We start from the raw sequence: 27375 nt of genomic DNA, 5'->3' as shown, positions 1-27375 counted from the left end.
ACGCCAGGTGAAGCCGCGCCTGGAAATTGGGGCATGCGCACTGTGAGCTGAAGCGTTTGATGGACAGTGAGCATGCGTACCTTAGCAGGGGTTGATAAATGGAAATCGAACAGGCATGATTATCCTTTATGAATAGAAAAAAAAAATACACAACAAAATATCGTTTGTGGAACCTGCGCGTTCGTTCTTAGTCGCTTTTTTAGTGGTGCCAGTGAGCATGCGCATGGTGAGGAGGTGGAGCCTCTTGAAGTTTGAACGGGACCGGAACCGTGTGAGTAGCGGCCGGCGGGGAGAGCGGACGCCCGGGCTCTGCGCAAGCACTGGGTCGGTGGGCTGGGAAGGCACCGGAGCCTTCAGAGCCGCGAGGGCAGGTCCTTCCCCCCGGGCGGCTCGCTGCCCAACGCCAGGTGCCTGGATCCATGGGGAGGCCTGCCTTCGAGTCCTTGTTAGGGACCACGAAGACCCGCTCTCTGTCCTCTCTCTCCTGCTGCCTTCCAGGAGCTACACGCCGACCTTTTCTGTCAGGCTGACAGACTGGAGTTGACGGGAAGGCGGTTGGTGGGGAGAGACTTAACTAGACGAGAGAAAATGAAAGTTAATTGGAAGGACGGTCGTTAATTTCTGATGTTTATATGGCGTGAAATGCGTACTGCTGATGCCTTCAACAAACCTTCCTTTTGGGTTTTTGTTTAAATAAGTGCTTGAGAACATGGTTGAAGTCCAAATCGGATGTTGGAAACTACAGAACTGGCTGTGAATGGATTAGGGAATCATGTATTACAAATCCTGAAACTACTTAAAGTAATAGTAGAACTTCTTTGAGTGACTGGCCCTTAGGCAGCATAATTCTTTTTCTTCTTCAAAGCCATGTACATATGACACATGACATTTTAAAGTTATGTTTCTTGATCTATAAGCACAAACTGCATTTTCTTCTTTTCCTACTAGTAATTTGCCGGGTCTAAAAGCCGGTATGATTTCTATTGCAGGTGGCTCGATGTTTTGAGGGGACCTGGTTTGCGGCTCAGTATGTCCGTGGTAACACTGCAGCTTGGCCAGTGCGGCAATCAGATTGGTTTTGAGGTGTTCGACACTTTGTTCAGTGACTCACACGGTTCCCAGATATTCTGCTCTAAGAAAGAGAATGAGGCCTATCTAGCTTCATGCATGGAAAGATTCTTCAGGGAGGAGGAGGATGGCGGTATGTGTGGCCCACAGTCCTCCCTCACTCCCACAGCCTCCTGGGAACTGGCCCTTCCTTCCTCTGGTCACCGCCTTAGCCTCCCATCTCTGGCTCAGATCTCACCAGCCAAACTCCCCTCTTGAGCAGAGCTTCCTTCCTCCATCTTACCTCCACACTCAAGATTCTTGAGGGAAGAATGCTGCTTAAACCAACTGCAGTCCTGCATCTGACCCCGACCCCATTTCGAATTCTGAAAACAGCTTCTGGTGACCTCCTAGTTACCAAAAGGAACTGCTCTTTGTGTAACTCCCTTCACTTCTCTACCCAGTTGGATCACATTAGTCAAGCAAGCCTCTTCTGCTCCTCAGAACCAGAACTTTCCCAGTGTTTGCACTGTGTGCTGTTCTTTGTAGTGCTCTCTGGGAAATTTCAGTCTCTGGTAATGTGCTTTTTTTTTTTTTTTTTTTTTAACACAAATGACTTAATCCAGACTCCGTTCTAAGCTTTAGACTGACGAACGAATGTCTCCCCTTCCTTGGGGTCTCCCACATGCGTACAGGTGCCAAGCACTTGGGCCATCCTCTGCTGCTTTCTCAGTCATGTTAGTAGGGAGCTGGATGGTAAGAGGAGCAGCAAGGACTGGAACCAGCACCCATGGGGGGTGCCTGCATTGCTCATGATGGCCTAACCTGCTGCACCACAGTGCTGCCTCCTGCCCCGTCCATCACTTCCACCACATCCTTTTCATCCTCTGTTCGCACGTGTGAGCATTGTGTGTGTGGTATTTTGTACCTGTGAGCGTGCTGCTCCATTGGATGCATCCATCTGTGGTAGATCGGGTCACTGGTGTTCTGTGATAAAGTGCTAAGGTGTCTCCTTGTTCCCATGAAACCTTCCAGGGCTGGTTGACTTTATCTTCCTCTCAGCAGGCCTGATCCAAGTCATCATTGTAGCCCTTAGTGATTCATCTGAAAATATGCATATGCCCACTGCTGCCCCTCTAGATTTCTTTCAGTTTTCAACCCCTGGATGTTATTTTTTGGACCTGGATACGTATGATCTGAATTTCTCAAATAAGACATGTGAAGTATATTTTCTTTTTGATTTTGTTTCCCTTTTTAGTTCCAGTTGCCCGGGCTGTACTCATTGACATGGAACCTAAAGTTATTAATCAAACACTGTCAAAGGCTGCTCAGTCGGGTCGATGGAAGTATGGTCAGCATGCGTGCTTCTGTCAAAAACAAGGTTCAGGAAACAACTGGGCATTTGGGTAAGAAAATTCCTCATGGATTTTCAGTTTTGATGCCGCTACGTTGTTGCTAACAGTGTAGTTACAGCTGGCCGACTGAGCATACAGCCTCGCAATTACTGTTTGAAAATTTCGAATCTGACATCAGTCTGTCTCTATGTCTATCCTTCCGGTAAAGGAAATGATGAAACCAAGGAACCTGTGCCTGGTTTTTCATCTTCACTGACCTGCTGCAAACTAGCTTATATTATTAGCCAGTGTGGCAGATTGGTTTTGAGGTGTTCGATGCTTTGTTCAGCGACTCCCACTGTTCCCAGATAGTCTCTGTAAGAAAGAGAATGGAGCCTATGAAGCTTCATGGATGTAGTATTCTCACCCAGCAGGCAGTTCAGGGATGGGGAGTGCTGCAAGGAAGGGCTCCCACAGTTCCTGCCCATTGTGCTATCCTGGGGTTTTTGCATGCCCCAAGCCTGGCTTCCAGACATCCTGAATGGATTGATTTGGGGAAGGGCCAGCTGAAGGGATCTTTCTTGGCTTTCAGGGGGCTGAGAGTTGGAGAACCACTGCTCCAGGATCACTATTGTGACCTTTGAACAGGACATTGTCCCATCAGTTTGTAGAACTACCTTCTGATTGAAAGCTCCAGCTAAAGCGATGGCTTCTAGAAGAGAACATTCTATACCCTGTGAAGTTTTTCTAGTAGTTCTATGTGCCCATTGAATATATTTCATTTGTATATTTAAAACTGTGTTCTTCAGGGTACTTTTCATCAGTTAGTACACTTCCATAGCTTTAATTTTTCTTTAATTTATTTCACAGCCAGAATTACAGAGAGGAAGGCAGAGACACACACACAGAGGTCTTCTCTCCTATCCTCTGGTTCACTAACCAGATAGCTACAACTGCCAGAGGTGGACCAGGCTAAAGCCAGGAGCCTCTTCCAGGTTTCCTGTGAGGGTAGCAGGGGCTCAAACACTTAAGCCATCTTCCACCGCTTTTCCCAGCCACTGCATGAACCTGCACTCGTGTGGGATGGCGGCATTGCAGGTGGTGGCTTTACCTGTTACACAACAATGCTGGCCCCACTTCCATAGCTTTGAAAGGGCCCCTACCCAAATCATTTTATTGGTCTCGCACCTCTCTGGTTAAAATGAAACATGTTGTTTATCTCTTGTCACTGCAGTTACTCTGTTCATGGACCCAGGCATCAAGAATCAATAATGAATTTGATCCAGAAGGAAGTGGAGAAATGTGACTCTTTGAGTGGCTTTTTCATCATAATGAGTATGGCTGGGGGCACAGGATCAGGACTTGGAACCTTCATTACACAGAATTTACAAGATCAATTCTCAAACTCTTTGAGAATGAATCAGATTATATGGCCTTATGGAACTGGTGAGGTATGAAAATATTAACTGAAAATGTTTGTTTTTATTGCATTTTAAAAATGTGGTTGAAAGATTGATCTCATCCTTTGGAAGTGTTAAGTTACATCAAGAGTGACGATACAATATGGGATAGTCATGTCACTTATTAGGGATACATTTTGGGAAAGATGTCATTAGGTGACTTCATTTTTCTGCTTTCCTATAAAAAAAAAAAGATTATATGGGCCCGGCGGCGTGGCCTAGCAGCTAAAGTCCTCGCCTTGAAAGCCCCGGGATCCCATATGGGCACCGGTTCTAATCCCGGAAGCTCCACTTCCCATCCAGCTCCCTGCTTGTGGCCTGGGAAGGCAGTTGAGGACGGCCCAATGCTTTGGGACACTGCACCCGCGTGGGAGACCCGGAAGAGGTTCCAGGTTCCCGGCTTCGGATCGGCGCGCGTCGGCCCGTTGCGGCTCACTTGGGGAGTGAATCATCGGACGGAAGATCTTCCTCTCTGTCTCTCCTCTGTATATATCTGGCTGTAATAAAATGAATAAATCTTTAAAAAAAAAAAGATTATAAAAATTTATTATGAAGGACAGAATTACAGAGAGAGAAAGAGAGAGAGGAAAAAGGAATAACAAACAGGTCTTCTGGAATCAGTGCAATGGCCCAACTTGCTGAAGCTCCCCCTGCAGGATCCAGGATCCCATATAGGTGCCAGCTAGTGTCCAGCTGCTTCACTTCCCATCCAGCACCCTGTTTGTGGAAACGCAGTAGAAGACAGCCCAAGGCCTTGGGTCCCTGTGCCCGCAAGGGAGACCCAGAAATAGCTCCTGCCTACTAGCTTCAAACCAGCGCAGCTCTGGCCACTGCAGCCATTTACAGAGTGAACCAGTAAATGGAAACTCTCTGTGTGTCTCTCCTCTCTCCATTTTCTTTCTCTCTCTGCATCTCTGCATTACCAATAAAAATAAATTAATTAAAAAGAAAATTCCAAAGAAGATGACTGCTTCTCTCAGAGAACCTTTCCCAGTTGGTCCTTTAGCTACCCCATGTACAGCAGAGACCTTGGCTTCATGTTGGAGTTTATAGTGCCTTTGCCCACCTTCAGATCATCTTATTTCTTTCTACTGAGAAGAAATTTGTATATGGGCCAATTTCCCATTGATCATTCTAATAGTATAAAGAAAACAAAATGAGACAAGTCACCACGGGAAGCGATGAGGGAAGGGCCTGTGATGGCAACAGGCAATGTTTGTGGTACCCTGACCATGTACATGGTACCATTCTCCATGCTTTACCTAATCCTCATAATTTTAAAAAGGCTGTTTTAATTCTTATGCCCATTTTACAAATGAGGGAATGCATCATAGATACTGAATAACTGGCCCATGTTCACACAGCTAGAAAGCTGCAGAGCCAGGATTTTGAACTGCGAAGGAATGCCTTTCAAATCTACCCTTGTCACCACTGTTCTCTCCTGCCTTTCCCCCTCCAGGTGATTGTTCAGAACTACAACTCCATCTTGACCCTGTCCCACCTGTACCGATCTTCAGACGCCCTCCTTGTTCATGAGAACGATGCCATCCATAAGATCTGTGCCAAGCTCATGAATATCAAGCAGATCTCCTTCCGTGACATAAACCAAGTCCTTGCGCACCAGCTGGGGAGTGTGTTCCAGCCCACCTACTCTGCCGAAGGCTCATCTCACTACAGAAGAAATCCTCTAGGTATCACCCCCCTCATGCTCTTAGCAAGCAAAAGTCTTAGGTTCTCCAAGTTGATCTTTTACCACCTCCTTCTCTCTGCCCAGAGTATTCTCAGGTTTCCATCCTCTCCAAAACCTTTCTTCAGCTCTGCTCAGGGCTCTGCTAAGCTTCTGAATTGTCCTGTGGAAAAGTTTTGAGAAATTGATAAATTTCTCAGAAAAATAATAGAGAAAAACACTGATTCCATCATCTGGGTTCTTTTTCTTCTGTAATTGCAACTCATTTTTTTAAAAGATTTATTTATTTTTATTGGAAAGTCAGATTTAGAGAGAGAAAGAGAGACAGAGAAAGATCTTCTGTCTGCTGGTTCACTCCCCAAGTGGCCACACCTGCCAGAGCCAGACGCCTAGAGCTCCTTCCAGATTTCCCATGCAGATGCAGGGTCTCAAGGCTTTGGGCCATCCTCTACTGCTTTCCCAGGGTACAAGCAGGGAGCTGGATGGGAAGTGGAACAGCTGGGATACATACCAGTAACCAAATGGGATCCTGGCATGTACAAATTGAGGACTTTAGGTACTAGGCCACCGTGCCGAGCCCTTTAACTTTAACTTTGTGAGATCTAATTCACAACCCATACAAATTAGTTTACTTTTTAACATGTTCACCATCCATCATATTCACCACTCTATAAAAAACCCTATAGCTGTAACCCTACAACTGCTCCATATTTTCACTCAGAGCCTCTGGTCCTAGGCCATTAGTCTCCTTTCCATATCCTTGGATTTGTCTTTTCTAAATGGAATAGTACAATATGCAGCCTTCTGTGATTGGCGTCTTTCACTTAGCACAGTCTGTTCAAAGTTCATTCGCATCATAATATGTCAGTTCTTCATTCCTCTGATGGCTGAATAATATCCCCTTGTATGGACACATCATGTTTTGTTTATTCATTCACCCGTTAACAGACATCTAGGTTGTTTCTACCTTTCTTCCTTTTTTTTTTTTAAGATTTATTTATTTTTATTGGAAAGTCAGATGTACAGAGAGGAGGAGAGATAGAAAGATCTTCCGTCTGATGGTTCATTTCCCAAGTAGCTGCAATGGCTGGAGCTGAGCTGATCTGAAGCTAGGAGCCAGAAGCCTCCTCTGAGTCTCCCATGCGGGTGGAGGATCCCAAGACCGGGCCGTCCTTGACTATTTTCCCAGGTCACAATTAGGGAGCTGAATGGGAAGTAGAGTTGCTAGGATTAGAACCGGTGCCCATTTGGGATTCCGGAACGTTCAAGGTGAGGACTTTAGCCAGTAGAAACATCGCTTTCAAATAAGTAAATCTTATAAAAATGTATTTACTAGGCCCGACATGGTGGTTCAGGAGCTAAATGCTCACCTTGCAAATTGCTGGGATTCCATATGGGTTATGTCCTGGCTGTTCCACTTCCCATCCAGCTCCCTGCTTGTGACCTCTGGGCTAGTGTTGTGGCATCAGAATAGGCTGCCAACTGCAACGCAAGTATCCCATATCAAAATCCAGGTTCCAGTTCCAGTCCAGGTCTCTGCTAATATACCTGGGAAAACAGCAGAAGATGGCTCAGATGCTTGGCCTCTTGCCACCCAGGCTCCTGGCTTCAGCCTGGCCAGGTACTGGGTGTCACAGCCATTTCGGGAGTGAACCAATCAGTGGAAGATCTCTTTCTGCCACTCTGTCTTATATATATATATATATATATATATTTGTTTGTTTGTTTGTTTGTTTTTTGTTTTTTAACAAAAGCAGCAATCTCCCTTCAGCTAGTTGCTGCTATTGTAACCAGAGCATTTGTTTCCTTAGAGACAGATTTTGCTGCGTGCACAGTCTGTAGTTGCCAATCATTTGCAGCTTCCTTGGAGCAGTGTGCCATGTTAATTTCTGTGCATCCCACAGGACTTAACCATATTGGGTACACATCTGTTCACTCCATTAATATTTATATATTCCTGCTGTGTGCCAGGGACTGTAGTAAATGTTGGGAAGATAGTGGGGAGTCATCACAGGCTGTGTCAGTTTAACAGAAACATTAATCAAATAATGACACCAAGAACATGTAATTGCAGACTTCAGTGGTCTGACATCTCCAGGGGAATGTATCATGAAGGAATTAGACCTAGGCTGAAGGGTCAGAGAAATCTGCCTTAAGGGAATGACCTTGATTTAATAATAATAATAAAAAAGATTTATTGGGCTGGCACATTGGCTCAATTGGCTAATCCTTTACCTACAAGCACTGGCATCCCATATGGGGGCCAATTTGTGCTCCACTGCCAGTCCAGCTCCCTGCTTGGGACCTGAGAAAACATTAGAGGAAGACCCAAAGCTTTGGGAACCTGCACCCAGGTGGGAGATTTGAAAGAAGTTCCTGGCTCCTGTGTTAAGATTTGTATTTTACAGGCCCGGCGCAGTGGCCTAGTGGCTAAAGTCCTCACCTTGAACGCACCGGGATCGCATATGGGCACCAGTTCTAATCCTGGTAGCTCCACTTCCCATCCAGCTCCCTGCTTGTGGCCTGGGAAAGCAGTCGAGGACGGCCCAAAGCCTTGGGATCCTGCACCCGCGTGGGAGACCTGGAAGAGGTTCTTGGTTCCCGGCTTCAGATCAGCACAGCACTGGCCTTTGCGGCTCACTTGGGGAGTGAATCATCAGAGAGAAGACCTTCCTCTCTGTCTCTCCTCCTCTCTGTATATCTGACTTTGTAATAAAAATAAATAAATCTTAAAAAAAAAAAAGATTACAGAAAAGGATTTGGCACAGCTAGTTAAGCCACTTATTGGGATGCCTGCACCCCAAGTCAGAGGAGCCTTTCAAGCCCCAGCCACTCTGCTTTTAATGCAGCCATTTATCCAGCATTTTGGTAGAAGTTTGTGTCAAAATTTGTTGTTTTCTTTTGGCAGGAGATACAAACTTATGCTTAATGTTATAAAGTTTATGATTCATGTTGTGGTAATACAGCTTTTTCTCACCTTTAAGTATTTTCTATAAATAAATAAGACAGCTGTGAACATAAAGCAACTTCGCCTTTCTCCTTAGTTCTATTTCACGATAAATACAAGTTTCACAGTAAATACAAGTTTCTAGAGACAGTCACATTCTTGTTTCTAGGAATTACTAATCTTCTTTCCAAGTCAAGTTTCATGTTCACAGGTTCTGATGATCATTTAAGCAGGTAAAATAAATGAAAGATGTAGGAAAATTCCTCAAGGAATCTCCAGTGAGCGCAGTGACAAGACAAGTGGCTCTGTTCTCAGGCTGGCTTTGTTTCTCTGGGATTTAGCTAAATATTTCACTGACATTTCCAGGTACTCAGTTTCTGAATTCTTGTTTTCTCCTTGGCAAAATGTTTTCTTACCCATGCTGAAATGAAGCAAAGATGGGTCTGTTGTAAAGGCTGTCTCTGAAATTTTATTTTAAATAATTCTAGTCCTTACAGCAGAACATTTGGCTTGGAAAATCATCAAATCATGATTGTGACATAGGCCAACAGCAACAGATTTTTTTTTTCTTTACAGGAGACTTAATGGAGAATTTAGTGCCCCATCCTGAATTCAAAATGCTGAGTGTTCGCAACATTCCTCAAATGTCAGAGAATTCATTGGCATACAGTGCGTTTACTTGGGCCGGTCTCCTCAAGCATCTGAGACAAATGCTAATTTCTAATGCAAAAATGGAAGAAGGTATAGTATTTTAAGAGTATGCAGCCCAGGCCTGGTGTGATGGCTCAGTGGCTAGATCCTCACATTGCAAGCGCTGGGATCCCATATAGGTGCTGGGTTCATGTCCTGGCTGCTCCACTCTCCATCCAGCTCCCGGCTTGTGGCCTGGAAAAGTAGTAGAGGACGGCCCAAAGCCTTGGGATCCTGCACTCACGTGGGAGACCCGGAAGAAGCTCTAGACTCCTGGCTTTGGATAGGCTGAGCTCTGGCCATTGCAGCCACATGAGGAGTGAACCAGTGGATGGAAGATCTTTTTCTCTGTCTTTCTCTTTGTAAATCCAATTTACCTTTCCAATGGAAATTAATAAATCTTAAAAAAAAAAAATTAATAGAATATGCACAGCTGGGAAAAATGCCTGGCCTGGAACTCTCAATAAAAACCAGCTTGGACTAGTTGAAATCACTACCCCTTCTTCAAGCCAACGAGCTTCCTGTGAAATAGAGGGCATCCCAGGAGAGCTTTTTTCATTTTTTTTCTCTTCCTTCCTTTTTCCTTTCCATTTCACTTGAAAGGCAAGCAGAGAGAGACACTTAGAGATCTTCTGTCTGCTGATGGACTCCTCAAATGCCCAGCATTGCCAGGGCTTGTCTGGTTCCAACCAGGGGCCTGGAGCTCAGTCTGCATCTCTCACAAGGATAGCAGGGGTCCAGGATGTACACCAGCAACTGCTGCTGCCTGTTGCGGTACAAACCAGCAGGAAGCTACAGCGGGGGGAGGAACCAGGACTTGAACCAGGCACTCCAACAACGTGAGGGACAGGCCTCCTTAGCAGCGTCCCAACTGCTACATCATGTACTCAGCAGAAGGGCTTCTTCACTGCTTGGCAGTTCATTACCAATTGTTTCAGGGGCTGGCATTGTGGCACAGGTGGTTAAGCCACTGCCTGCTGTTGCCTGCATCCCACGTGGGCACCAATTCAAGTCTGATCTAGCTCTGCTGCCTGAGAGGGCGGCAGAGTATGGCCCAAGAGCTTCAGTAGATCAGGGGTGGGAAATCTCTCTTGCGCTCTGTTTCTCACTCTCCATCTCTTTTAAATAGATCTGTTGAAAAGCAATAAAGAGCGCATAGGAAGGTAAAATCTTTGCAGCTGTAAGTGCCAGGATATTGCCTGTGCCCTTGCATGCCAGTGTTGCCAGGCATGGGCTCCAGTTTGTGAACTGTTTTCATTATTTCCAAGGCTTTGATCAGCTAGCTCCTAGCCTCTAGTATCCCTGTTGAGAAGTCCCATGCCATTCAGGTTCCCTGTTTTGCTTTGTCTTAAAGCTTCAGAGTTTTCTCTTGGTCCTCAGCATCCTCAGACTCCTTGGGGTGGGCCTTTCACTCATCGCTATAGAAAACAGTCTTCCCGAGGGTGGGGACTTTTGCCTGTCTTGTGTTCTGTTGGAGTCTGCAGCACTGGCCCAGCCGAGCTGGCACTCACTTCTTGTCTGAATGAGTTCCCCTGGGCACTGGACAGACCCTCCTAAACTCTGCAGCCTCACGTGGCTTTCACAGACAGCAAGGTGATCTACTTGGCTGCTTTACTGGTGAGCACACGTCTTGGTGAGTCATATCACTCCTGCTGTCCCCTTACTGGAGGCACAGAACACTGGCTGCCAATCTGGCCAAGGGAGGTACCTTCCAGTGCGGAAGCTTCTCTGTGACTGGCTTTCCCTGAGCTTCTCTGTAGGGCTGTGTCTGGTGTCACCAAGGTGGGGCGTCGCTGGCTTGGTCTTTCCTGAGCAGAAGCCTTCTCGCAGGATGGAGGGGGCTCTGCCCCTGCTGCAGGGCACAGGCACTCTCACTGCTGCTCACACACGTGCCCTCCTCTGCTCCTGCTGCCTAGAGTGCCACTGCAGGCACACGTTTCAGCTTCCCTCAGTTGAACAATTACTTGTTTGCTTGCCAGCTCACAGTGTCTTGTTGCCATTATCCTCTCATCCCCTTTTTGCTTTCTTGTACATTCATATTAAGAAATCCCCTCTCAGCTCAGCAGGGTCTGGGAGGGAGTTGCAAGAAGCTGCTGTGTTGTCACGTGTGTTGTTTTTGCAGCACACACAGCTCACCGCAAGGTGCAAGCACACAGGCAAGCACCTGTGGCAGTGAATGCTCTCCACACTCACTTGTCTTAGCTTATGGAGCTGACATAACAGTGCCAGAAGTGTGGCGAGAAGCAGAAAGATTACATCTTAAAGTAGTGCTTCCTGAATTTTTTGGCATGAGTACTTGTTTTTCTAGCAGTACCTGTTAACGTCTGAGGGAACACAGAGTCCCTCAGGGTAGCATGAGATGTTCTGCCCTGAGCTTGCTTAGATCACTGAACCAGTTTGCTCTGTCATCTTCCTATGTGCGACTTGAGGGTATCAATAGTTTTTCAGTTACAATTTGAACCTATGTAAAAACGATGTGTTTGTTGCACAAACCAGGTAGAAGGATCTGGTTTATAATCGTTCCTCTGTAATCCAACTGCCCTGGTTAAAGAGTCAGTCCCTTTCTAAGCCATCAGCAGTGTGTCCATTTGCACATGTCTTAGCAACAGTGGGAAACAGGGATCTCAGAGTGGGTGGGGAGGAAGTGACACTCACACAACTGTCACTGCTGTAGTACACTCTTGGTTATGAAGGCCAGTCCCGGCCAGCACAGGAGCTGACACCATGCGTACGTGCTTGCCAGCAGGCAGGGGCAAGTTGGAAGGCTGCCTTCTCTTTGCCACTTCTGTCCCCTAATGAGTCATATCCCCTTGGGTGAAATTTCACCCACTGCCACCAGAGGCCCCCAGAGGTTTCATCCTGTGAACCCAAGTCCAGGACGCTGTGCTCTGGGAGCAGAGGCGGTTTGTGCTGCTCAGGCGAGTCTGAGCACAGCCCCTTGTCCCATACACTTGGGATAACTGAGAGGCCCTCCTTTTCGTACACAGGAGAAGTGGATGGCACCCAGACGGCTTCGCAGGATAATGCTGATGGTGTCAAGGTGAAAATATAAGGTCTGGGGGCCTGGCACAGTAGCTTAGTGACTAAAGTCCTCACCTTGCATGTGCCAGGATTCCATATGGACACCAGTTTGTGTCCTAGCTGCTCCACTTCCCATCCAGCTCCTAGATCCCTGCTTGTGGTCTGGGAAAGCAGTTGTGGACGGCACAAAGCCTTGGGACCCCTGCACTTACATAGGATACCTGAGAGTAGTTCCTGGTTCCTGGCTCCAGATCTGCTCAGCTCCAGCTGTTGTGGCCACTTGGAGAGTTAACCAGTGGATGGAAGATCTTTGCCTCTGTCTCTCCTCTTTGTAAATCTGACTTTGCAATAAGAAAAAAAAAAAGGAAAAAATATATAAGGTTTGGGAAAATCCTCCCCATGGCCTTTGACTTGGCACTGTGCTCTAAGCTAAATAATGAGCTTACTGGTTTATTATCATCCCATTTAAAAACATTCAAAAATTCTGTATCACTGATTGATTTACTTGGACTACTCTGGATTAATTCATGTATGTGAAAACTAAAGAGGGACAGCTCTGAGGGTGTACTGGGACAAAAACAGAGTTGTAGAGAACAAACCTGACCCCACAATGACATATTTTTGGTCCTACAGCTTGCTTTTTGACATACTTGTACACTATAGCCTTCTTTCCCATTCAGCTCTGGGGGCACATCTCATTCTTTTTTGATAGTTAAGCACTCTTCTATGATATATGTGTCACAGTACACATATTCACAGGGATTAAAGAGCCAAATAATTTACAAGATAAGCCCTTAGACCTCTCCTTACCTCGGCCTCCCGAGAGCCAGCAGTTGTGTTCATCTCTTTGTACCTGCTTACTGACTCACTAGGTGGTATCTGTCACCATTGGGGACTAAAAGGTCAGGGCACAATGGTTTGTCCCACATTGCTTCCTGAGCCCTGCGAGCACCCCTGTCCCCCATGCCCTTTCCACCGGCCAAGGCAGACTTCAGCTTTACATCGTCGTGACCAAGGAGACACTGCCCACAGTGCAACCATGGCCTCTACTGGGGCTGCTTCTCCTTTGCTGCATACTTTTTAAATTTTCTTTAGATGTTAGAATTTCCCATTGGTTTAGTTTTTTCCATGTTATGGAGAGGGACACCTATACACAAGAGAAAGAGATCTTCCAGTTCTGGTTCACATGCAAATGGCCACAATAGTAGGATTGGTCCAGGCCAAAGCTAGGAGCCTGGAATTCTAACTGGGTCTCCCATGTAGGTTCAGGGATCGAAGAATGCAGATCATTGTATAGTGCCTTCCCTGGCACATCAGCAGGAAGCTGGATTTGAAGCAGAACAGCCAGGACTTGAACCAGTGCCCATGTGAGATGCTGATGCTGCAGGTAACAGTTTACCCAGCCATGCCACATTGCCAGCCCCCATCCCTTAATGTCTGCATGTGTCTTGTGTGTTCATAAAGGTCTGCAGATTGAAGCTTGTCCTTCTGTAGGTGTGTAAGTTTTGGCACCACCACAATCAGGGTAGAGTATTTTCAGAAAGTTCCTTTGGACCCTTTGTTGGGGAATGTGGGGCAGCATTCACCAGCAGCTGGGTGTGCTGGGGAGGCGGGACATGGGCCTGCACAACTCCTCCTGTAGTGCAGGATGTGGGCCTCCTGAGTGGTAGCTGAGCCTTGTGCCCGCAGCACCTGCCCAGCAGGCAAGCTTCTGAGACCCAATGATTGCACTTGGCATGAGGATTTTTGGATTCATCAGTATTGTTGTTCTTATCAATACTTAGTTCCAGTTCCTTTTTATGGCCAAGTAGAATTCCATTGCACGTATTTATGCCATTCTTGAATATTCCATGGTATTTCATCCCTTTCTCAGAATTCAGTATTTTAAGTCACTTTAGGTCAACTAGATAAGAACTTTTAAACAATTAGAGAAAGCATCAGTTTTACATGTCAAAAACTTATGGAAAACATACATACACATACAGACTCCATTCTGAACTCTCTCTGTGTGTCCATGTGTGAGGCAGGTATTAACTGGCAAGTACGACCTCCTTTGTCAAGACTTCCTCCCCTGGACAAAGCGTTCATCAGCCAGGAGCTGCACTTCAACACTTCCATTGCTAACCTGCTCATCCTTCGTGGAAAAGAAGTGCACACTGCAGATCCGGGTAAGCAAAAATTAAAGTGCAGCCCCCGCCTTCCCAGGACTGGCCTAGTGCTCCCTCTGACTGGGAGGCTAAGTCCCATGTCACACCAGCTGGCAGGGCGGGCTCTGGGCAGTTACAGCATGGGGACTCTGTTACTAATGAAGGGGAGAACAGGAACTGTTGGACAGCCACTGGCCTCTGGGACAGCATTCTGAAAGCTCGGGAGGCTTATCTGCTTCCTATAGCAAATCTTTAGGTTTATTTAACCTTACTTGATGACTTCAACATTTTCTGAAATTTTCAGAAAACTTCAACCTTTTTTGTTCCTGGTGTTTATAAGGAAAACCCAACAACGCAGTTTTAATGGCACCTCTTAAAGAATTAATCATGGGCCCGGCGGCGTGGCCTAGCGGCTAAAAGTCCTCGCCTTCAATGCCCCGGGATCCCATATGGGCACCGGTTCTAATCCAGGCAGCTCCACTTCCCATCCAGCTCCCTGCTTGTGGCCTGGGAAAGCAGTCGAGGATGGCCCAAAGCCTTGGGACCCTGTACCCGTGTGGGAGACCCAGAAGAGGTTCCTGGTTCCCGGCTTTAGATAAGCACAGCTCCAGCCAGTGTAGCCACTTGGGGAGTGAATCATCGGATGGAAGATCTTCCTCTCTGTCTCTCCTCCTCTCTCTGTATATCTGACTTTGTAATAAAAATAAATAAATCTTTTAAAAAAAAAGAATTAATAATTAAAAACAAATCATTTCAAGTCTATCAGATATTTTTTTTTTTTAAGATTTATTTTATTTGTATTACAAAGTCAGATATACAGAGATAGAGAGGAAGTGGAGCCACCGGGATTAGAACCAGCGGCCATATGGGATCAAGGCGAGGACCTTAGCCACTAGACCACGCTGCCGAGCCCAGATATTTTCTTTATACTTGCCATTTTAAATTTTAAAATGAGAGAATTAAAATATTGTATTCAATTCTAGAGACAGACACAGAGAATTCCCCTATGCTTCCTCACTCCCCCAAATGCCTGCAGTGGGAAGGACTGGTCCAGGCTGAATCCAGGGACTCAATCCAGGCTTCACACAGGGTGGCAGAGACCCAGTCACTCAAACCATCCCCGTCTGCCCAACCCCACTGCCTACAATAGCATGAAGCTAGGGCCCGGCGGCGTGGTCTAGCGGCTAAAGTCCTCGCCTTGAAAGCCCCGGGATCCCATATGGGCGCCGGTTCTAATCCCGGCAGCTCCACTTCCCATCCAGCTCCCTGCTTGTGGCCTGGGAAAGCAGTTGAGGACGACCCAATGCATTGGGACACTGCACCCGTGTGGGAGACCCGGAAGAGGTTCCAGGTTCCTGGCATCGGATCGGCGCGCATCGGCCCGTTGCGGCTCACTTGGGGAGTGAATCATCGGATGGAAGATCTTCCTCTCTGTCTCTCCTCCTCTGTGTATATCTGGCTGTAATAAAATGAATAAATCTTTAAAAAAAAAAAAATAGCATGAAGCTAGATTTAGGAGCTAGAGCTGGGAATTAAACCTAGGCACTTAGGGGATGTAGGAGTTTTAAGTGATGTCTCAACTGCTAGACCAAATAAGGGAATTCTGGGGTAGGTGTTGAGACTCAGAGGGTCAAGCCATCTCTTTGGAAAACCACACCCTTTTGAGTGCAGGTTCAAGTCCTGGCTGCTCTACTTCTGATCCAACCCTCTGCTAATGTTCCAGGAAGCAGGGAACAACAGCCTAAATGCTTGGGTCCGTGCCACCCACATGAAGACAAGGATGGAGATCCTGGATCCTGGTTTTAGCTTGGCCAGCCTAGGCTGCTGTAGCCATCTAGGGAATAACCAGCAGATACAAGATCTCTGCCTACCTTTCCAAGAAATAAATGCTTTTAAAAAATTAAACACACAAAGTGGAGTTGGAGGTCAACAAAATGTTGATAGCCATCTCAGTTGAGCAATTCACCTATTCTGGTAGTTTTCACATTTTCTTTTTTAAAAACAAAAATTATTTATTTTTGGGCCTGGCCCAACACAGTGGCCTAGCAGCTAAAGTCCTCGCCTTGAACGCCCCGAGATCCCATATGGGCGCCGGTTCTGATCCCGGCAGCTCCACTTCCCATCCAGCTCCCTGCTTGTGGCCTGGGAAAGCAGTCGAGGACGGCCCAAAGCTTTGGGACCCTGTACCTGTGTGGGAGACCCAGAAGAAGCTCCTGGTTCCCGGCTTTAGATCAGCGCAGCTCCAGCCAGTGTAGCCACTTGGGGAGTGAATCATCAGAGAGAAGATCTTCCTCTCTGTCTCCTCCTCTCTGTATATCTGACTTTGTACTAAAAAATAAATAAATCTTAAAAAAATTATTTTTATTGGAAAGGCAGATTTACAGAGAGAAGGACAGATCTTCCATCCACTGGTTCACTCACTAAGTGGCCACACTGGCCAGAGCTGAGCCAATCTGAAGTCAGGAGCCAGGAGCTTCTTCTGGGTCTCCCATGTAGGCACAGGGTCCCAAGGTTTTGGGCCATCCTTTGTTGCTTTCCCAGGCCACAAGCAGGGAGCTAGATGGGAAGTAGAGCAGCTAGGACTCGAACCAGCACCCATACGGGATCCCAGTGTGTGTAAATTGAGGACTTTAGCCACTAGGCTACTGCACTGGGCCCTACATTTTCTTCTTAACGATTCTCTGAATAGCATGAATTATTTCTACTTTGTTAATGCAATAGAGACACTTTAGTGCTCACATTGGCAGCACATGTACTAAAATAGGGATACTTTACCCAAAAGCTAGTTTGAAAGTAAAAATATAAGGTTTTTGGTGAAATGGATGCCAGTGAGTGCTCCCTCGTTTGTTTCCACAGTGAATACTTACACTATTTGCTTGTGTTGTTTCTCTAGGGGGATTTAAAGAGCCAGCTCTTTACACATCCTGGTTAAAGCCTGTGAATGCCTTCCACGTGTGGAAGACCCAGCGAGGCTTTAGAAAATACGAGAAGTCTGCAGCATTGGTCAGCAACAGCCAGTTCTTAGTAAAACCTCTCGACAGGATTGTTGGCAGAGCGTGGAATATGTTTGCTTCAAAGTAAGTGGACAGTCAGACCGAGAGCCACACAAACGAGAGGTGGACAGTGCGCCACCATGCTGGAGGCAGGGGCTGGCGGTCACCACACAGTGGTCCTGACGGCTTGGCACGTCTGTGTCAGATCCCATCTCCCCTGTACACAAGGCAGAGAAGGAGAGGCTGTTCCATTCCCCAGATGGCTGCAGCCAGGAGCCAGCAGTTTCCTGTGGGCCTCACGGGTGGGTGCAGGAGCCCAAGGACTTGGGGCATCCTGTGCTGCTTCGCCAGGCCATAAGCAGAGAGCTGGATGGGAAGTGGAGTAGACAGGATGCAAACCAGTGCCCACATGGGATGCCAATGCCTGGGGGTAGAGGATCAGCTTGTTGAACTATCTCACCAACACCCACACTGGGTTCTGACAGAGCTTATGTGATAAACTGAATCGGTTGTGTAATAACCCCTTGGTTTGAGCCTGTCGCGGTAGCCTAGTAGCTAAAGTCCTCACTTTGCATTGCTGGGATCCCATATGGAAGCCGGTTCATATCCCAGCCACTGCACTTTCCTTCCAGCTCCCTGTTTATGACTTGGGAAAGCCATAAAAGGTGGCCCAGTTTTGGGACCCTGCACTCATGAGGGAGACCCAGAAGCTCCTAGCTCCTGATCAACTCAACTCTGGCCGTTACAGCCACTCGGGGAGTGAACCAGCAGATGGAAAATCTTTCCCTCTGTCACTTCTTCTGTCTGTAAATATAACTTTCCAATAAAAATAAATAAACTCTTACAATAAAAAAAGTTACTCATGGGGCTGGCACTGTGGCAAAGGTGGTTGAGCTGGCATCTTCAGTGCCAATATCCCCTATGGATGCTATTCCAGTGCCTGGGATAGCACTGGATGGCCCAACAGCTTCAGCCTCTGAACCCACTTGGGAGACCTGGAAGAAACTCCAGGCTTTAGCCCAGCCCAGTCCCGGTTACTGTGGCCATCTGGAGAGTGAACCAGTGGATGAAAACACTCTCTCTGTAACCCTACTTTCAAATAAACAAGTCTTTTAAGAAAAAGTTACTGATTATCCTGAAATCGCTGACTTCCCATTTTCTGTGTTGTTCCACCAGAGCCTACATTCACCAGTACATGAAGTTTGGAGTTGAAGAGGAGGACTTTTTGGACAGCTTCACATTACTAGAGCAGGTGATTGCCAGCTACCGCAGCCTCTGATCAGGAATAAAGGGGAGAAGTACCTTCAGGCATTTCAGGATCAAACTGTTCTCCATGAGGCTCCCGAAGTCATGTCTGCCAAAGGAGCAGAGTAGGGTGCCAATTCCATTCTGCTCACTCCACCCACGGAAAACGAGAAAAACTTTAAAAATGGAGAGTATCATGTTTTCAATGAAAACGTTGCTGTGTTTCTTATAAGAAAATGCTGCTTCTATGAGGAACTTTGAAATACTCTACTGAGATGGGGACTGCCACAGCTGTGCTCCTTGTCCCCATGTTCCCAATTCTGTCCTCACTCCAAACAGTAAGCTAGCATTCACAGCACCGCCTCAAGCCGACTGGGCCTGTCTCCACGTGGAATTGGATGCTTTGACCACAGGGGGGCGACTTTGTCATACAATACAACAGTGACAGCATGCATCTGAATGGTCTCTAACCAGGCCAGGTTTTACACTCTGCAGCTTTTTAAAAATAAATATCCTGGGCCCGGCGCAATAGCATAGCGGTTAAGGTCCTCTCCTTGAACATGCCAGGATCCCATATGGGCACCAGTTCTAATCCTGGCGGCTCCAGTTCCCATCCAGCTTTCTGCTTGTAGCCTAGGAATGCAGTGGAGGACGGCCCAAAGCCTTGGGACCCTGCACCCGCGTGGGAGACCCAGAGGAAGTTCCTGGCTTTGGACTGGCACAGCTCCAGCTGTTGTGGCCGCTTGGGGAGTGAACCATCGGACGGAAGATCTTCCTCTCTGTCTCCTCCTCTCTGTATATCTGCCTTTCCAATAAAAATAAATAAATCTTAAAAATAAATAAGTAAATAAATATCTGGATTTTGGTAAATGCTAACCATGCCTAAATGCAAAATTAAATAAGGACATGTGGCCTCCCCCCTGTTTTTTTGCTTTCTGAGTATGAGAAAATTGTTCAGCTTTCGCTTTGGTTCCTCAGTGTTTTCTGTGTTACTGATGGGAGGTCAGCTGGTGGGGAAGCCAGTTCTGTGCTGTCCAGTAAGAGAAAGAGCCTTCACCTACATTTTCCACTTAACTGAGAAAACAATCATCAAGGAGGAAGAGGGCTTGATGGAATGGATGTATACGGATCACTCAAAGAACCAAACAGGTGTGTGGACCCTCCCAGCTGAGCTTTCCATCAGACACATCACATGCAGGGCCCTTACAAGTAGGAACATTCCCTTTCTGCCTAATCTACTACTGGTGACTTATTTTCATATGGAAAAATGACAGTGTGCAGGTTCACTTTTTTTTTCCTTATGGAAAAGATTGCCTTTCCGCTGCTGTTCTTATCAGCAGTTGTTATGATTTAAAATACTAGACCCTGTCTTTTTTTTTTTTTAGAAATTTCTTTACTTTTATTGGAAAGTCTGATTAATAGAGAGAAGCAGAGACAGAGAAAGATCTTCCATCTGCTGGTCACTCCCCAAGTGGCCCCAACAGCTGTAGCTGAGCCGATCTGAAGCCAGGAGCTTCTTCTGGGTCTCCTGCACGGGTGCAGGGTCCTAAGGCTTTGGGACGTTCTCAGCTGCTTTCCCAGGCCACAAACAGGGAGCTGGATGGGAAGTGGAGCAGCTGGGGTGCAAATCAGCACCCATATGGGATCCCAGTGCATGTAAGGCAAAGACTTTAGCCACTAGGCCACTGCACTGTGCACCTGTCTTATTTCTAAGGAATGTAAAAAGTGGTCTGCTCAGCTGCTCTACAGCACACCGCACGGCTTCACCTTGTTAACCTGAGTACAGTTGAAGAATGATGATATCCTAACTTGTACAAAACAAAGTTAGAGTAGCTGTTTAGCACTGGAAAGAACCAGACAGAAACAATCTCCCAGGTCCTGCAGCAGAATGAGGATCAGTAACCCAACTGCCTCACCAGGGGTTAACCTGATTCCAAGAAACTTTGGCAGAAGTTAAGCTTAAACAAAGTCCTAAGTGGAAACCAACCACTTGGTATTTCAGAAAAGAATTCATGATGTTCCACTATGGGTGAATAAATTTCTAAATCAGCGGCAAGTGAAAATTTGAAGGAAAACTCAATTCAGACAAAGTTCTGGATTCATTCATTTATGTGAGTTGACTTTTTTTTTTAAATAAATGATCAACAGTTCAATTTTTTTGATGTTTGTGTGCCTAAATATTTTAAAGGTTATTTTCAACATTTACATAGAAAATAAAGTGGGAGATTACTTTAGAGAGGTTTTTTTTTCTATTTGAACATTTTTTTTTTTTTTTTTTTGCTGTTAAAAAAAAGTTAATGTAAGGAAGCTAATGCCAAACTTCATGGTATGAAAGTGGCATTGGAAATACTGTTTGGTTTACGTGCAGAAAATAGCCAGTCAGCCAGGAAAATAGAGTGTCATGAACTCCTGGGCATTCAAATCCAGAAAGCTTTGAAAGATGTCATTTCCTAGCTTGCTGGTAACTGTCAGACACCCAGCCAAGCCAGGCTGTGCCCCTGTGGGCAGTGGGCATGGGGTCCTGGCAGATTCATGCTGATTTCCAATGCTTTTCATGCCTTCGCCTCCCCAGCCAGTGCTTTTCTCCTGCGGCTAGCTTTGAGCTTTGCAACCAGCTCCCCCGCCACACACCATGAGGTCTTTCTCCTTTATTTCACTCATCACAGAACTGAAAGTGCCAACAGTTCACTGTGACCAAAAAATTCATTAATGTAACCAGGATCCATTCAGTACCTCATAGACTACAGAAGGAAGCTACAAGGTAATAGGTTTCTTTGGCTATCTGAAGCTAGAGCTCAAGCTTCCTATCTTATGGAGAGGATTTTTAGCATTTTTTTTAAATACAGAAGATGCCTGGCACAATAGCCTAGTGGCTAAGGTTCTCACCTTGCACATGCTGGGTTCCCATGTGGGTGCTGGTTCATATCCCAGTGGCCCTGCTTCTCATCCAGCTCCCTGCTTGTGGCCTGGGAAAGCAGTCGAGGACGGCCCAAAGCCTTGGGACCCTGCACCCGTTTGGGAGACCCGGAAGAGGTTCTGGGCTCCTGGCTTTGGATTGGATCAGCTCCAGCCAGTGTAGCCACTTGGGGAGGGAATCAGCAGATCGAAGATCTTCCTGTGTTTCCTCCTCTTTGCAAATCTGACTTTCCAATAAAAAGAAGCCTTAAAAGGAGGGAGAGAGAATACAGCCATGGTTCAAGACAGCACAGTGGACCTAGCTCCAGTTGGGTTTTGTCTATTCACCCTCCCCTGCTGGCTGTGTGGGCTCTGCAGGGCAGGCAGTCTGCTGCTGACCGCAGTTTCCCACACTGAGCTCCTCTCCAGCCCTTCTGTTTAGATATAGGCTTCAGGCATTGTTCTTTCCCCACAAGCCAAAGCGTGGCAATCAGCACTTTCTGCCATGTGATAGCAGAAAGTGCTTTACCCATGAACTTGTCATCATTGACAAAGTTACTTAAGAGATACTTGTTCATCTCTATCAATCACATTGTTTCCTATTGGCTTTAAGAATGTGAATTAAAGAGCTGGGCTTTATATTTTTAACTAAATAACATCCTACTCCTACGCCTGGAAATATCTCAGATGATGCAACATCAGCCTTATTAACAGACAGAATCCTAGCTTCATGAGCAAGAATGCTTACACAAGGAGTTAAGGTAAACCATGGAAATGTTGCAAGTTTCTGGGAACTGCAGAATTGGGTCAGTGCAGAAGGGAATGCGGCCTTCAGGTCATGGAAGAGGAAAAAGGACAGCAAGTCCTTGTGGCTGTGACTTTGGGGTCCAGGGAAGCAGGAGGTGGTGGAGAGGAAGGTCAGGGGTAGTGTCCAGCACATCACAAAGATCTGGGGCAATTTCTGCATTACAGCCTCACCTACAGTGGCATATCTGAGGCTGGCACACGAGAATCATTTGGAAAGAAAGCAAGCTAAGGTGTAAGTTACATAGCAAATCTCTGTCTTATCCACATTTACTTCTTCTGCCAATGACAGAACTAATGAAGTGGACACTTTCACAGCCCTCTTGTTCTATTTGAGCTTATGTGGAGAGAACCCGAAACTCCAATATTCTATTACCATACAATCAAACAAAACAAAAACCCAACCATTTTACACATGGCTGGTACTTACATGCAAAAGTTAGAATTCAGACACTAAGCTTATAATATATTACTATTTTGTCAAAATGCTATTTTGGAATACACATTAAACAAATTATTAAACAAATTATGCAAATGGGGCCAGTGTGGTGGCTCAATGGCTAAATCCTCACTTTGCAAGCACCAGGATCCCATATGGGTGCCAGTTCATGTCCCAGCTGCCTCACTTCCCATCCAGCTCCCTGCTTGTAGCCTGGGAAAACAGTCGAGGATGGCCTAAAACCTTGGGACCCTGCACCTGCATGGAAAACCAGAGGAGGTTCCTGGTTCCTGGCTTCGTATCAGCTCAGCTCTGGCTGTTGTGACCATTTGGGGAGTGAATCAATGGATGGAAGATTTTCTCTCTCTTTCCATAAATTATATTTTCGTTCCAATAAAAATGATCTTGAAAAAATAATTCAAATGAGTTTTACTTATCTTTTCACTTTTTGCTGTGTAGCTAATAAGACGTTTTACATTAGCAGCATGGCCTGCAGTGCATTTCTGCAGAATAAGGTAGTCCAGGGCATTTCAGGAGCAGTCTTAGGGACTTTGTGGAACAGAGCTTTCCTTTCCTAGGTGAGAGAGTACAGGGGCATGACAGAAAGAAAGAAAGCACCTGGTGGCGTGGCCTAGTGGCTAAAGTTCTCACCTTGAACGCGCCGGGATCCCATATAGGCACCGGTTCTAATCCCGGTAGCTCCACTTCCCATCCAGCTCTCTGCTTGTGGCCTGGGAAAGCAGTTGAGGACAGCCCAAGGCTTTGGGACCCTGCACCTGCGTGGGAGACCCAGAGGAGGTTCCCGGTTCCCGGCTTTTAATCGGTGCAGCACTGGCCATTGTGGTCACTTGGGGAGTGAATCATCGCACGGAAGATCTTCCTCTCTGTCTCTCCTCCTCTCTGTATATCTGACTTTGTAATAAAAATAAATAAATCTTTAAAAAAAAAAAAGAAAAGAAAGAAAGAAAAACAGGCATTTCCTTTTTGGAAAAGAGGCCTTGCTTCAGCTGGACTCATGCGATCAGTATGCGAAAAGCCGGATGTAAGCCTGATTCAACATACATCCAGAGAACACCTGCATGGAAAGGCATGAGGTAGGGGAGGGAGACAGCAGTGAGCTCAGCTGGACCCCTGTACCCCCACTGCCCACTTCTGGCTCCCAGTGCATTCCAGGCTTATGGCACTGAACAGGATCAGCCTGTGTGTGGAAAACTCTGGAAGAGTAAAGCTGTGCAACTATATGTACATGGAGAAACTCTTAAATCCCTATTATGAACAACAGTCAACAGGAAGTCCTGAAAACAGCATCTAAGGTGGTCTGAGAGGTCTTCTTCTAAATTCAAAGCTTCTTGTAAGTCCAAGCAGTAGATTATCAAAATGAAGGAATGCTGCTGCTTGTAATCCTTGCCTGAAACCCAAATATCTTGTCCTGAATCCAGAGCCTCCTCAAGGGTGGCCACCTCTGTGCCCTGTTCCCCTCCCAGCCCTGACTGTTCCCATATGCTGTGGAAACCGAGGCACACTGCAGCAACTGTGCAGTGCTGCAGGAGGAGTGTGTGGATTTGCCTACATGACAGTCCGTTTTCTTTCAGAAGGAACAGGGATCAGGGGGGTGGTCTGTCATTGCCAGTAGCACTTCTGTCCTGCTGTGCCCTGATGACCAGATCTCCAGGACCAAGAACAAGAGGACCAGGGCTCCTGCATGTGGTGCTCTGGGGCATGTCAGATTATACTGCATTTCTCAAGGGAGTCTCTTCCATCTAAGAAGGTTCTGAGGTGTTTGGAGGGAATCAGCACTGTGGCAAATAGGAAAAGGCACACCTGCAACTCTGGCATTTCATAGAGGTACTGGTTGGAGTTCCGGCTGCCCCATTTCCAATCCAGCTCCCTAATATGCCTGGGAAAACTTCAGAAGATAGACCAGGTGTTTGGGTCTCTGATACCCGTACGGAAGACCTGGTTGAAACTCCTGGCTTCAGTCTACCTGAGCCCTGGCCATGGGGCCATCTGAAGAGTGAGCCAGTGGATGGAAGATCTCTCCACACCAACCCGTGTGTAACTCTGCTTTCAAATACATCTCAGTAATACTTATGCCTTGGATAAACCTCATTGGCTGTGATACTGCCACTGAAAGAGACAAAAATGAGTGGAAAAGGAAAACTTCTGTGTACAGAAGAGCTTCCTCCTCCAGAACCAGGCATGTCTGGTCTGTCCATCTGAAGCCTCTTTGATCTCTGAAGCTTCCTAACAACACTGCTGTGTGGGCTGCCCTCCCCTTCCTCCCTTCTGAAATCCTGCAAAGAACTCACACAGACTGGCAACAGCGAGTCTGTCTGAGGCTGGTGGACAGCCAGAGCCCAGGGCCTCCAGGAGAGCTCCGCGTCCACCTGACAGTGGAATTCACAGTCTGGGTTCTTTCCTCTCCCCTGCATGATTATTAGAGGACAGTCCCCTCTGAATGCGGGTGCTCCCACTGTGTATCCTGAGCTCTTTCACCTAGCCAACTTCAATAAGCCACTCATTTTCTGAAACCTGCCAACAACCTGGCAGCCAAGGCCACAGTGGGGAACCACACAGCCACATGTGGCAGAGGGCGTGGTGAAGCCTGGACTTTGCCTCTTGGCTCGGTGGCAGCACCCTGGAGGAAGCCGAGGCACAGGCTTGGGGGCACTCCTGACCTCTGGGCTCCAGGTGGCCACTGCTGCAGCCCAGACCTGCCCTGCCATGGCCCTGGACTCAGAAAATCATACTATCCAACTTTCTTCCTTATAAAGACAGCTTGTCCAGGAACTACCACCCTCCAGTCTCGGAAGAGCCGGGAGTTACACCAGCAGCAGGATGTAGCTGCAGAAAGGAACTTTTGTTTTTCTATGACCCTGAGATGGCCATGGTGGCATTCACTTCTAGAACAAAGCTACATGAAAATTACAGCCTGCATGACCACTCAAGGGAAAGTAGAGGTCACTGCTCAAGAGAACTTTCTGAGAAGATCTAGGTTACTCTTAGCGGTTACAATGGTCTCAAGGCTAACACCTCATTGAAGAACCTCACCATTTTAGTTGTATTCTTCCACTTGCTCAAACCAGAATATGAAGGAGGGCTGGCACTGTGGCACAGCACATGAAACCACTGCCTGCTGCGCCAGCATCCCCTGGGGCACTGGTTCTAGGCCTGGCTGCCCCACTTCCGATTCAGCTTGCTATTTATGGCCCGGGAGAGTAGCAGAGGATGGCTTAAGCCCCTGGGTCCCAGTACCCATGTGGGAGACCTGGAAGAAGCCCCTAGCTCCCAGCTTTGGACCAGCCCAGCTCCAGCTTTTGCACCCACCTGGGTGGAAAACCTCTCTGACCCAACCTCAGAAGTTGGAGGATTCTTATTACCACATCTCTTCCACTTTCAACTGTGACAATGAAGGCCATTCCCACTCTAAAACCACACTGCACTCCTCCCTCTCTCTTCCCCATGCTTGCGTCTCTGCCATTCCTGGCTCGGTACCTGGCAGTGCTCTCCCAAGCACTTCCCGTGCCTTCCTTCCTGTCACTCCATCTCCTTTGCTCCAGCCCTGCAAAGTGCTGCTTCTCCTTGGGCTGCATCTGCCACCTGCTTCTGAATCTCCCCGGCTCCTTCGGCTGGGCTGCTTCAACACCCAGAACACCGACGCTGGGCCCGGGGGAGAAGCCCAGGAAGTGCCACGCCCCATGCCTTGCTGTGATACACAACAGCCCTCGATGGGGCTTATTCTGGTGGAGCAAGCTGATCAAATGCAAGAATACAGAGGTTAGTTGTGAATCTGGCAGGTAATTTCAAGGGAAAACCAGGGAGCTAAGGTAAAGAGGAACAGAGGACGTGGAAGACGAACCGGAGCTGGCTCCTCTTTCTTGCATCCTCTGCCTGCCGCACATGACTTCCCAGGGTCTTTCCTGGTCGGCAAACCCTCTCCCACCCTTCCCTACCCTGTGGACTCATAGGCAGGCCTCTAAGAAACTCTTTTCTGGTGCTTCCTAGTTAGCCAGCCTTTCTCTCCTCAGTTCCCTCCTCACAGGGTTTACCTTTCCTCTACATCAGTCCTTCTGCACGGAGGCAACAAGCCCCAGAGACCCGGCTCCTGGAGTGAGGACTAGTCCCGTCTTCCCTACTGTGCCTCAGAGCAGCAGGAACTGTCTCAAGCAGGTGCCAGCAGGGGTCCTTAAGGTCTCAGAGGGCTGCAAGGAAGATCACAAGATAGAACCAGAACCAGCTCTGGATTCAGAAGTGCCCAGCCAAGGAGTTATGTGCAGCGCCCACAGAAATCGCCTCGTAATCACCATCATGGCCGCCATGGCCTGGGAACCTGCCCATTTGGGGCGGCTGAGAACAGAATTGACCCTTCCCACTCTACCACTGGGAGCAGCACTAAAGCTGCACAGCAGCTCAAGCTTTCAGGGTGTGGCCTTGGTTCCCTGTGGCCTCCCGCCCCCCAATGATTTCTTGGGGATCACAAGGTGCAGTGAGTGGGTCCAAGCCCGGCCCTCAGAGCTGATAACTGCTCATCAGGAAGGATTAGGAGCCAGAACAGTCAGGGCCCTCTGCTTCTTTGGAAACCTGTATATGTTACCAAACCTCAGAACTTTCACTGCCTCCTGAGGCTGCTGGAAGGATTAGACTAAGTACAAGACACATGGAACAG

The 27375-nt window shown here is 47.2% G+C and overlaps 1 protein-coding gene across 3 annotated transcripts; it reads left to right on the top strand.

Annotated features, from left to right (window-relative positions):
* The first annotated feature begins 67 nt into the window (after positions 1-67).
* On the top strand, positions 68-18901 carry TUBD1 (tubulin delta 1). Of its 3 annotated transcripts, XM_004590960.3 has the most exons (9): positions 165-271; positions 990-1201; positions 2306-2453; positions 3616-3832; positions 5301-5532; positions 9052-9216; positions 14214-14354; positions 17227-17410; positions 18503-18901. In XM_004590960.3, the coding sequence occupies exons 2-9, from the start codon at positions 1030-1032 to the stop codon at positions 18603-18605; spliced, it is 1362 nt and encodes a 453-aa protein (XP_004591017.2). In that variant the 5' UTR covers positions 165-271; positions 990-1029; the 3' UTR covers positions 18606-18901. The 3 variants fall into 3 exon arrangements, with proteins under 3 accessions (XP_058532527.1, XP_004591017.2, XP_058532526.1); XM_058676544.1 differs by lacking the exon at positions 990-1201 and having other exon boundaries at positions 68-269; XM_058676543.1 differs by lacking the exons at positions 165-271; positions 990-1201 and adding an exon at positions 1308-1485.
* The last annotated feature ends 8474 nt before the right edge of the window (positions 18902-27375 follow it).

This window comes from Ochotona princeps, chromosome 17, assembly GCF_030435755.1.
Source record: "Ochotona princeps isolate mOchPri1 chromosome 17, mOchPri1.hap1, whole genome shotgun sequence".
Classification (NCBI taxonomy): domain Eukaryota; kingdom Metazoa; phylum Chordata; class Mammalia; order Lagomorpha; family Ochotonidae; genus Ochotona; species Ochotona princeps.
This window is presented reverse-complemented; position numbering and strand designations above follow the sequence as displayed.

Coding starts and splice junctions, on each gene's coding strand:
- TUBD1 (XM_004590960.3), top strand. CDS start 1,030: ATGTCCGTGGTAACACTGCAGCTTGGCCAGTGCGGCAATCAGATTGGT. Junction 1,202..2,305: donor CAGGGAGGAGGAGGATGGCG/GTATGTGTGGCC, acceptor TTCCCTTTTTAG/TTCCAGTTGCCCGGGCTGTA. Junction 17,411..18,502: donor TGGAATATGTTTGCTTCAAA/GTAAGTGGACAG, acceptor TTGTTCCACCAG/AGCCTACATTCACCAGTACA.